The 12,109-nt window shown below is 37.9% G+C and overlaps 1 protein-coding gene across 1 annotated transcript in view; it reads right to left on the bottom strand.

The window, feature by feature from the left end:
• The window catches only part of COL19A1 (collagen type XIX alpha 1 chain), a 369,652-nt gene that overhangs the window by 77,176 nt on the left and 280,367 nt on the right, over positions 1–12,109 (bottom strand). The window contains exons 17-19 of the mRNA XM_004381357.2: positions 10,278–10,322; positions 4,767–4,829; positions 1,715–1,750 (exon numbers count right to left, since the gene is read on the bottom strand). Coding sequence (XP_004381414.1) covers positions 1,715–1,750; positions 4,767–4,829; positions 10,278–10,322 — 144 coding nt within the window. The remainder of the gene's footprint in view (positions 1–1,714; positions 1,751–4,766; positions 4,830–10,277; positions 10,323–12,109) is intronic.

Genomic DNA, 12,109 nt, shown 5'->3' with positions numbered 1-12,109 from the left:
AGGAGAGGACAATTTGGCTATAATAACTTTGCTTTTCCAACTTTCCATGACATTATTAAACCCTTATCAAATGTTCAAAATTATGCATTTCTTACCCTCTGCTTTGTCTTGATGAAACTTTAGTCAGGTTTCTTTCCTTCCTACAGGCCCCTGAATTCTGCTTGGTCCCAAGTTTGAGCAAGTGCCAAAAAGGTGGAAGATGCTCCTCTTATCAGCTTTTCCTGAGACTGGCTGACCACAGTGTCTAAAACAACTGACCTTGTCATCACTGTCCCCATATGACTTAGATAAGGCTCACGGATGGCCCCTTGTTTACCGAGGACAAGGCTAGACCAGACCCTCCAAATTCCCATTCCTTGCTTCATAAATGAGTAATTGAATTGCTTGTCCCTACTGGTACAAACAGTTAACACACTCAGCTGCTAACTGAAAGGTTAGAGGTTCAAGTCCACCCAGAGGCAGCTAGGAAGAAAGGCGTGGTGATCTACTTCCGAAAAATCAGCCATTGAAATCCTTAGGGAGCACAGTTCTACTCTGACACACATAGGGTTGCCATGAGTTGGAGCTGACTCAGCGGCAACTGGTAACTGATATTGATCAATCCGAAACAAAATGTCTGTTAACCAAATTTTGGTTAAGCTTCCCTCCTTCCCCCGAGTCCCTGAACTTCGGCCCACCTTCAGTTTGAGTCAACATACCACACAGCTTTAAAGGCCTCTCCCAGAGAATAGGCTGATCTCAGCATAAAACTTTCTGATTTACTACTATCCTACAACGTCACCCTTTCACCCCCTTTTTCCACATGGCGGGATTCGCTAGCCTTGTTTATTCTCAATCTCTAGAAAAGAAAAATGCTTTTCCGATAACTTTTTGAGACGCTTGCAGATCTTATGGTCAGAATGGTCTCCCTATCGTAGCAACCCCCCTCCCCCGACTATCACGACAGTCCCTTTCCCTTTTTTCTTTTTGAATAAAGCTTCTCCCTATCAAAAGCCTGGGTGTTTTTTTTATCTGACTACCCTTTGATAAAATCACCATGTTTGATACATCCAACTTGTGTCATTAACAGAATTTTTGAAAAAAAATTACTTTTTTTTAATTTTAGATATCCTCAGTGGGCTCTGGGGAAATCCTGGTGGTGCAGTGGTTAAGAGTGTGGCTGCTAACCAAAAGGTCAGCAGTTCGAATCCACCAGCAGCTCCTTGGAAACCCTATGGGGCAGTTCTGCTCTGTCCTATAGGGTCGCTATGAGTCAGAATTGACTGGAAGGGAACGGGTTTGGTTTTTTTTTTTATTAAGTGGGCTCTGTAATTCTTTTCTTCAAGTGGAAAGATAACTACTATCATCTAACTTTGTGAAAGAAAAACTAGTTACTGGGCATCGTGACACAGACAAAAAAGATCAGCTAGTTTATTGGGTATAGTGACATAGACATAGTCTATCTAATTTCATAGGGTATTCATGTCCAATCTTCAATAGTAGTGAGTTAAAGAAAACATGTACTACCAAAACAAAATGTTAAAGTATCATCATTTGGTAAAACTTAGCAAGGTTTCAAATTTCCCATTTATTAAAATAAGGGTCAGACTTCACAGAGGAAAAGTAAAATTGTATTTTATCAAATCTATTAGATTCCAAAGAAAACAAATCAGAATCAAAGAGAAAGAAATCCATGAAGCAGAAAACCCAAGATGGCGATAAAACATCTACTTACTCTATCTCCCTTTTCACCTTTTGTAAAAGGTTCCCCCTAGGAAAATCGATAGAAAACAGAATAAATTACAAACATTTTTAGAAATAAACTCTCCAAAACTGAGTGTAGATAAATCCTGCAGGCCACCCAGACCTCCATTGCAAACAAACCTCTAAAATGATCTAGAATGCCACACAGTCTGCCTGGGTGGCTTAAAAGGAGCATATGAGAATTAATTTTAAAACTTTCATATTCCCAAATAAAAAATGAGTTAATCATTCTAATAATATTTAGAGGATCCTGGGTTGTTGACAAATCGGAATGCTGCCCAAGGGGGCAAAACTGTAATCAGGAGCAGAATGGGTGTGAAAGGGACTGAGTGTGAAATAGGAGGGCATTAATTTGAATTCTTCCAGTTAGTTAATTGTACGCTTAAACATACAAGATTATTATTTTTGAAATACTTTACTAATATTCATTTTTTTATTTTAATGAAAATTACTTGAAGGGGTTAATTACTGGGTGACTACCAGCACAAGTCTGTAGAACTGATAAGGGTTCTTGTTGGATTATGTGGGAAGGTCCTGGGGAGAGATAGTAGTTTTGAGGGGATACCTCTCGTTAACCAACACTTTCCCCATTGCCACTATGTTTCTATTACCACAATCCAGACTCAGACCGAGCGTGCGTAAATACACACCCATGCTTTCACTTGTTTGCCTCTATTCTAGAAATTATGTGTATACGATCTCATTTAATTCTCACAACAATGCTGGGGGAAAGATATTATTGTCCCATTTTAAGGATGAGGCAATAGATTCAGGGAGGTTCAATAACTCTACTGTCATAGCTCCCCCTATTTCCCCTAAAATAACACTCATCACACTGTGTATTTTATTGTTTATCTTGGCTATAAACTGTGTGAATGTAGGAATATAATTCATCTTGTCTATCAAAGCATCTCTGACGTCTCACATATGTCTGGTACTTTGTTGGTGCCCAATAAAAGTTTATTAAATTAGAGAATTTAAAGTGACACAGATAGCAATATTAATAGCCAATATTTATTGAATTCTTACAATGTCTCAAGCACTGTTCTAATCATTATACATAAATATATATTAACATATTTAATCCTCTTGAGTCAGCGGGGAAGGTACTATTATTATCCCTATTTACAAATGATGAAATGAAGCACACAGAAGTTAAATATTTTCCCTGAGATCACTTAGCCAGAAAATGGTGGATCAGAATTTAAACCTGGCAGCTTGATTCTAGAATGCTGGCTTTGCTTGCTCAGGCTGCTTGATGTGACTTATAATTTGATTTATTTATTATTTGAACTTAGTGAATTGATAATAAGATACCCTAGACCTGCTGAATCAGAAAAGCCATTTTAACAGGATCCTTAGGTGATTCAAGTGCCCATTTAAGTTTGAGAAGCCCTGCTTCTTATTGAAACTTATTGAAAGCTTTTCTTTTCTGCTGTACAATTCCCGTCTTTCCCAGTAGAAACTGAGTACATCTTATTGCTGGGTCGGCTGTGTGTCACATGGAAATTAAGAGAGGCTGGATGTCAGTGTGCAAGCTGAGACAGTGAAGACCTCTAGGGACAGGTCAAAAACCAAATATTGCTATTGAGTCAATTCCAACTCATAGCGGTCCTATGGGACAGAGTAGAATTGCTCCATGGTAAAAAAAAAAAAAAAAAACAGTTGCCATGGAGTTGATTCCAACTTATGGAAACCCCATGTGTGTCAGAGCAGAACTGTGCTCCATTGAGTTTTCAACGGTTGATTTCTTTGGAAGTAGATTGCCAGGTCTTTCTTCCGAGGTGCTTCTGGATGGACTTGAACCTCCAACATTTCAGATGGCAGCTGAGTGTGTTAACCATGTGCACCACCTAGGAACTCTAAAATATGGTAAGAGGAACCTGTAAGAGTGGAGCATCAGGAAGGAGTTGGCAGACAGAGGGGGTAAGCAACCACTAGATAGTCTTGAAAATACTCAGTTGGGAAAGCCCATTAAACACTGTTATTTCCTGTAGTCATGTAGGGAGGCTTGGCTGGGTACTAAGCATAGTTCCTGAAGGCAGACTGGGGTACATGGGTAACAGTACTGGTCTTAAAACTGCCTGAAAACATTACTGCCATTGCTAAAGACGCCTAATTTATAAAGCTGAAGCACAGGGAAAATTTGGCTTAGTTTACTTAACATTAAATACTTTTAATACAGTTCTCTGTCATGCAGGCATTTTAGTGACCTCTTTACTCTTTATTCCTCTGTAAACCAATATTCTTTGTTTGTCCTGGCAAAGAAAGGCATATAAGTAATTTTCAAAAATGTACTATATCTTTTAACAAAGATGAAACATTTGTTAAGGCTGATTCTTGAGGCCTGCTGTTTTTTTTTTTAAACAGCATTAAAAAAAAAAGTCACTGTTGTAACTAGGATTCATGTAATCACTTTAGATGGTCACATTTGAATATGAATGACACTGTAGGGTTTTATTTTTCACACCAAAAGAACTAAGTTTTTAAGGAAACTGGTCACAGTAATATTGAAAAGTGGCTTGGGAAGCCACTTTGATCTTATAAAAACCAAGAAAGGAAAATAACTTCAGAAAGTATGCTGAGAGCAGCTGTTTGAGCAAATAGATAAATTAGTCCCAGTTTTTTGCTATATTGATTTTATTATTTATTTTAGCCACAATGTTTAGTTATAGCAGGGCAGCTTAGTTATTTTAAACTCTGATCTCTAGAACTAGTCTACCTAGATGTGATAAATAGCTCTGGTAGGTACAAGCTGTGTGACCTTGGACAAGTTACTTGACCTCTCTGTGCCTCAGTTTCCTTATCTGAGGAATGGGGATAATAATAGCCTATACAGTAAGTGAGTTAATACATGGAAAGGAGTTAGTGCCTGACACAGAGTGATTGTTCAAATATCTGATCTATTGTCTAAACACAGAAGGGGCAACCAAGACACATGGAATTGGGGCTGATTTGGAAAAATATTTTTAGTTCTATTTTTTGGATATTCTTCTTCCTGCCTTCACAGCTAAAATACTTACAGGTTCTCCTTTTTGTCCTTTAGTGCCAATAGACCCTGGAAATCCTGGTTGTCCATTTTCACCCTTCAAGAAAAAGTGAGAGAGATTTTGCATAAGGCCAGATGTGTACCACTGTAAATGTCACATCCAGAATGCCTGCTTATGCGCCTTCTAACAGTAGAATTTATCTATTAGTGTCTAAGAGATAACGCAAAGTTCTGAATTGAGTTAGGCTATTTGCATAATGTATTTATCAGCACTTTATGTCTGTTAGAAGTCCACAATATTTCATTATATTTAAAATTAATGTGAAGAAAATGTTAATTATTTTTTTAAGGAAAGAGCATCTAGAGGAGGAAAAAATATAATTTTGTTTTCCTGTACCAGAAGAAACATGAATTTTTGTGATCTCAAAGACATTCAATTGTTTCACTGACATAATAATCCAGGGTCATTTTCTTTCAGATGCTTCTTTTTTTTTCTTTAGGAGCGGGGAGGTGGGAGAGTGAGAACCCAGTGGTCATATGAAGGAAAATGAGTCTCTCAGCTGTTTCCAGCATTTATACTGTTGGTTAGAGGATGGGCTGTGGACAAAGGAGGCATTTTTCTTCATGTGGTGACAGCAGCAGCTTGGAAATGTCTAAGATGTTCTCGTCAAAAACCTTAAAGGGGGATTTGTATGTGACATATAAAGAGTATTTTGAGAAAATACAGTTTTAGAGGTAATACTTGGAGAAAGGAAATATGTCACTAATCAGACTTCAGAGGAGTGTCCGCATTGTGCTTCCTTTCAGCATTTACCAAGATCCCTGATGAACTAACTGCATGACTGTACGATTAAACATAGCTACCAGAAGACATGGGAGGATGATTTTGTTTTTCAACTTCACGAGCACTTTTGCAAAATGATGCTCACCACTGCATTTCTGGACACATATTATTCTCTCCTATACTGTCTAATTTTTATTTAGAAAAAAACACAGAAAATATTAAGTAGGATATCATGTGTCTACGTATCAGACACCCAAGATGAAAGAAATAAATTAAAAATAAAGAAGAAATCCACCTATATTTCCCTCTCTATTTTCATCCCAGAGGGAGCCACTCTCATGAATTTGGTATTTATCTTTCCAGTCCATATTTGTGTATTTTTACTGTATACATGGAATTATAAATAATTATTTTGAATCTTTAAAACAAATTCCATAAATAGTGTATGATTTGCTCGTTTTTTTTTTTTCTCAATGTTATTTTAAATATCCATCTATGTTGATGCATACAGATTTAGTTCATTCACTGTATTTGCCGGATAGAATTCTCTCATGTTAATGTATCAGGGTTTATCCCTGCCCACTCATGGGCATTGGGGCTGTCTCTACCTTTTGTTAGTTTAATCTCAATTTTATTAAGTTTTAAAAAACCATGGTACCAATTTTTCATACTGTCAAGCGTTTAGTCAGTAATGTTAAAACCTTGTTTGGGAGAGCCAAGAAATCAAATAGGTAAGAAGCCAACTCACAGACCCTTGTTAGTATGTGTGTTGTAAAGCAGTGTTTCCCAAAATTTAATCATTCACATGAAAACTGCATAATTTTTGCTATGTCCACATAACATCTATATACATTCATAACTAATTTTTTTCCTATAAATTGACTCACACTCAACATTTAAATGCCTAATTTGTCCTTAGAATTGATGCCCATGAAACTTAGAGTTTAGTGTGCTGGATATATGTTTATTCCTTATACAGGGTAAAATGAGTAAGTAAGTGCTTTTCCTTCTAGCGTCTAAACATTTAGCATACCATCAGTGCTACATTTACCACACAGTAGGAGAAACGATTTTTTTCTAGAGACAGTAAATGTTTATCTAAAGTTTAAGAAGAGGGAGAAGTTAGTGAATACATTTAAGGGACTGATGGTTGTTAGTTTGAGAGAGGAGACAAAAAAATTGGCCTTGTATGACCATTAGGGTGTGCCCATTAGATAAGTGTGGAAGTCCCCAGTGCAGAGGTGTGATGGAATGATATGCCTGATAATGAGACTCACCTGCACAAAATAAAAGTATAAAAAAGGGAAGAGGTCTAGAAATTACCATAAAAAGCACTATAAAAGGGGAAGGGTAGAAGAATGTACATGGAGAAATAAGAGTAATGATACTCAGAGGATTGATGTAAACAGGTTTCTGTTGAAATCTTAAAAAAGGACCCAACAGAGGCTTCACGGTCTGTTGTGTGGAGTGGTCCTTGGGTGTGGTTGGGCTTGGAGCAAAACTTAGGGGCTTTTTCTCTCATAAAATTCTGCAGGTAAAAGCACTTCATACCTGAATGGTAGACAGTTATGGGTTGTTTTTCACATTTAAAGTGGATTCTCAGTCATTTATCATTATGAATGTGAGTGGGAAGAACGTGATGATTTTACTGAGCATCAGAAAAGGGTCTCTTTTAGTGTGACACTTTAGATGCTATTTGAAAGGCTTGGTGCTGCTGAAGTTCCATCTATCCCCTAACAGTCTACGCAGAAAGTCACCTGCTAATTTCTAAGGAGTCTGAAGATATTCTGCCACCTTGTTCCACTGTGTTTATAAAGCAGTTCCCCTCAGCCAATTATCCATTCACCACATTATCCTTTCACCACATCCTGTTGGTCCGAGCAAAGCTACAGAGTGAGGATCATCATTTCCTTACTGGGAGACTGACCCCTTGGACAGGATGGTCTCTACTGTCATATACTGTTAACACCAAGCTGTATTCCTTGGTTGGTGGTTTCACCCGTATCTTGGTGTTCTTGATACAGGATGTGGCTGCTGAGCCAGGAGTGTTTTATATGTAGATTTTACTGCTGTTTGTGTTTTCTCTATAAATAGAATATTTACTTATAAACATTCTGGTGCTTCATTGCAATGCTGGGTTCCAAATGGTAGTCTGGCTCTGTGATTCTGTTTTGCTGGTATATGCACTGAGAAGCATCATATTATAGAGAACAATGAGTCATTTATGTATTTGCATTGTACTGCTGGTTAAATCTTTTATTCTACAATAGATATTGAATTCTTTATCTGTGAAAAATTTAGTGGGAGATGCAAAGTTGAGCAAGACAAGATGTTAAAGATGGCAACAACTATTAATACCAAAAACAGCTAAACGAAACCTGGGGAGAGGAAATAAAGTTTGCAGTAGATGAACAGGAAGGAGCAAATCTTTAGTAAGGCGTTAATAAGTCAGGTACCGTGATTTGGATGAGTTCATTGCATTTAATTTTAATTCTCCCATCAACTCTTTGTACAGATATGATTATGTCCATTTTACCAGTGAAGACCCTGATTGTCAGAGACATAAATTAGCTTTTCTAAGGTGACGCAGCTATAAATTGCACAATCAACTGTGACTCAAAGCTCCGTGGTTTTTAACCCTGGGTGCACACTAGAATCATCTGAGGCACTTTTAAATACTAGAGCTATGAGCCCTTCCCCAAGTTAGAATCTCTGTGGATGGGGCCTGAGCACTGGTATTTTCTGAAAGCTTTCCAGGTGATTCTGATGCACAGCCAGGAGTCCACCACAGGAACAATTAAAGATCTGTGAGAGCAGCTTGAAGGAGCTTTAAATTCTGACTGGGGTTACCCATAAACAGTATAATTTAAAAAACTGATGTATTGATTCAGAACAGATATTGAATGGATGTGTATAGGTAGAGCTGGTTTCTTTCTTTGAGTGTTAGGCTTACGTTTTTAAGTTTATTTTATGCATTATTTATTGTCAGAGTCTTTCCTCCATTAACTATACTTTAAAAAAATCACTTCATATGTACATTTCTATCAGGGGGACCCCTAATGGCAAAGTGGTTAAGAGCTCGGGTGCAAAAACCAAAAGGTCAGCAGTTTGAATCCATCAGCTGCTCCTTGAAAACCCTGTGGGGCAGTTCTACTCTGTCCTATAGCGTCATTATGAGTTGGAATTGACTTGACGGCAATGGGTTTTTTTTTTTTTCCTTTTGGTTATATTAGGTACTGCATCAAGTTTCCTGTGGATTATTTATTTGGGTGGAAGGAGGAAATAGTTATCCCACTGGCTTTTTCTAATTCCACTTAAGATTCTGAAGCAATTAGAAGAGATTTTGAGCAATAGAAAAGGTCCGTCAAGTTTGAAATACACCTGTTTTACAGAATCAAGTTTCTCATCGAGGTCTTAAGAATTCCTAAGTAACATATGTTTCCTAATGAACATAGCAAAACAGAAGCCAGCTGTTTTGTTTCAAGAAATGAAATCATCATTTAAATACTTTAAAAGTATCACAACTCTCTTCTTTGCTCAGCTGTCCTATGTGACAAGCTTTGTGACTTTCTTTTTGCCCATTAGTCTGCATGTGTCCAGTAGTAATTGCTTAAAATTTCACGCATTTGTTATGGTGGTATATGGTTTCTGTAAGCTGTTCAGTTACAGGAAATAATGCCAATGTACCAGCAGTACAATCCAAAACACAGAAATGACTTATTGTTGCTGTGTAATCAAATTTTTTAATGTCCTTTTAAGAATGTCAAGGTTTTCTTTTCTTTCCTTCTCTCTCTTTTTTTTTTTTTTGCAGAAAATTTCATTTTCAATGGTCAATCTATATGAAGCTCCTAGTTCAAACTGAGACTACCTTTTAGCAGTATTTTCTGGTGATGGATCCCTGAGCTTTTGAATAGATTGACTGTACTGATTTATAAGGCACAGAAGTAATATTTTCTTGAATTCATGTCAAAATACCCTGCCCTCAATCAAGAGAATTCTTACTGGGTGAATGAATGAAGGTAGCATTCACATGCCACATTCTTTCAGAGTATTTTCAAACCTGCTCATCTCTACCTGCAGATTTAATGTGCTCTGTTTTTTCTGACAATGGCACATTCACATCAAATCCAAGGTCATCACAATTTCAGAATCAAACAGGAGTGAAACATCTTTCTGAGCGGGCCAGTGAATCTGTCCTCTTCACAGCTAATACAATTAAACCCGTGAATGATGACAAGAAGAATGCAATGGAAACTCATCAGCGTTTTAATTTTAAAACTGTTTTCATGTAATTATGTGGTTAAACCATAGCTCTGCATTATACAACCTCACCAAAAAATGCTCCAATGACAGCTTGTGTCTGGATGCTTAAGAAGACGCAAATATAGCGAGCCTTAGCTTGAGGCATTTTACCAAAGAGGTCTTCAGATTGTTTTTGCCTCCTACATAGACTCATGAAATATCTAATTATAAGCCAAATCATCTTGTGCCCTAATTTCTTTTTACCCTGTCACAGGTATTTACCCTTGAATTGTTCCCTTCATTGTAGCCAACTACTACTCAGCAGTCTTCACTGAAGAACCATCTTGGCAGCAGATTCCAATACTGCCACCTGGTCAGGTGAGACTCCTACCCACCTCAAGCCTAAAACAGCCGCCGCTGGGATGGAACCCTGCTGCCTGGGGGACTGCCCCTGACATGTGAATGCATACATAGGTATAAATACTGGCCATATTTATTCACTTTAAACATTCTGGTTACCTTTTCTCCTTTTGGGCCACCTGTCCCATGTTCACCAAGGTCTCCCTAGGTAAAAATAAAACAAAAATACGAACAAGACTTCCATTAATTTTTAAGGCATTCAGTACTTACTTTAAACATCTGAGGAGTCAGATAATAATACTGTAAACAGCTTTTTATGGATACTATTTAATCACTTCTGCAGATACTTTTGCCTCTCTCTCCCTTTGTTGACTATTCCTGAAAAAACCCTAACATTGGAGACTCCATCTATCTTCTCTGTGCACTCCTCCCTGCAATAGATGAGAAATGATAGCTGCTACAAAAACATCACAGCTTCAGACACTATTCCAAATTCATGCCTCCTGGCAAACTCAGTTAGTACTGCTGAGCAATAGCCTGTGTTTCTCTGGTCAGCCTGTTTGCCCCACCCTCAAATCCTCTTCATTGTCCTCAGGTTGCTAACCCCAGCTCCACTCTCCCTTAGTAGATTACCTTACCTGTTACCCTACTGAAAAAATACAATTTCCCAGATAGGTGCAATTTCAAACTCCTGCCACTAAATCTATAAACCCACCTGCATGCACACTTGGCTGTAGTCAGTGAACTGTCCCTTCTCTTATCATTGTCTGTTTTCTCCATATGTACGCTGAATCCTATGACTTCTGCCTTCTTAGGAAATTTTCCTTATTAATACTACTTATTGTCATTATGCAAAATTGGCCGATTTGGTAAAACTAGGTAAAATGTAGATAATTTGGCCGATACCTTTAACTTCTATCTTTCTCTCTTGCTACCTGTTCTAGCTTCTGCAAACCTATCAAACAAAACAAAACACAGGGTTCCCTGGGCTCACATTTCCCTCAAGCTACTCTCTCTCTCCACCTCATTCATGGACAATTTTCTCAAAAGGGCAGCAACACTTTCTCTGTCTACTTACTCATCACTCATTTGCTTCTCAAAACACAGCAACTGGGCTTTGGCCCAACCACCCACTGATACGACTCCCTAATGTTACTAACGATATCTTTATTGATCAATCTAATAGACTCTTTATTAACTGACTTGTCAGCTGCACTTGCCACTCTCTGGACTTACACAGTACCTCACTCTCCTGGTTTCTTCCTACTTCTTTGCTGCTCCTCCTCCCTCACCTAATTGTTAAAGGTTGGAGTTCCTCAGGACTCTGCCCAGGTTTCTTTGTCTTGTAACTCAACACCCTCTTCCAGGTACTCTTATCCACCCCCATGGCTTAGGTATCATCTACACAAAGACAGACACATTTATATCCCCAGAACATACCTCCCTTCTGAATTTTAGACCCCTATACCTAATTTTCTACTTGATGTATTTATTCACTTGTAAATTCTAGAAGCAATTCATATTTAACAAGTTCAAAACTAAATTAAAAAATATAACAACTACATGCATATATGAGAGAGAAAAGATGTGAGAGTTACATCACACCGTTAATACTGGTTAGTCCTGGAAGTGGGAGAAGGATAATTAACTTTTTCCTAATATATCTCTGCAGTTTTACTTGTTAAAATGAACTGTTATTCCATTTGACAATTTAAAAAATATCTGAGAAAGAACACCTGAATTCATCGTCTCCCTTCCACAGAATTCTTACTTCTTCTGTCCACCCTCTTCCTCATTCCTCACAAGCAATCAGTCATCCAGTCTGGTTGATTAGTATCCTCAAGTCCTCTCATCTTCATACTACTTGTGTTTACCTCAGGGCAGGCCACCATCATGTCTGCCAGGATCACTGCAATAGCTTCATAACTGCCTTTATATCCACTCTTGCTCCCCCTACACATACATTCTGTACATAAGGCCAGAGTGATATC

This window comes from Trichechus manatus, unplaced genomic scaffold (genome assembly GCF_000243295.1).
Source record: "Trichechus manatus latirostris isolate Lorelei unplaced genomic scaffold, TriManLat1.0 scaffold00083, whole genome shotgun sequence".
Classification (NCBI taxonomy): Eukaryota; Metazoa; Chordata; class Mammalia; order Sirenia; family Trichechidae; genus Trichechus; species Trichechus manatus.
The sequence above is the reverse complement of the archived record's forward strand: the minus strand, read 5'-3'. Positions and strand labels throughout refer to the sequence as shown.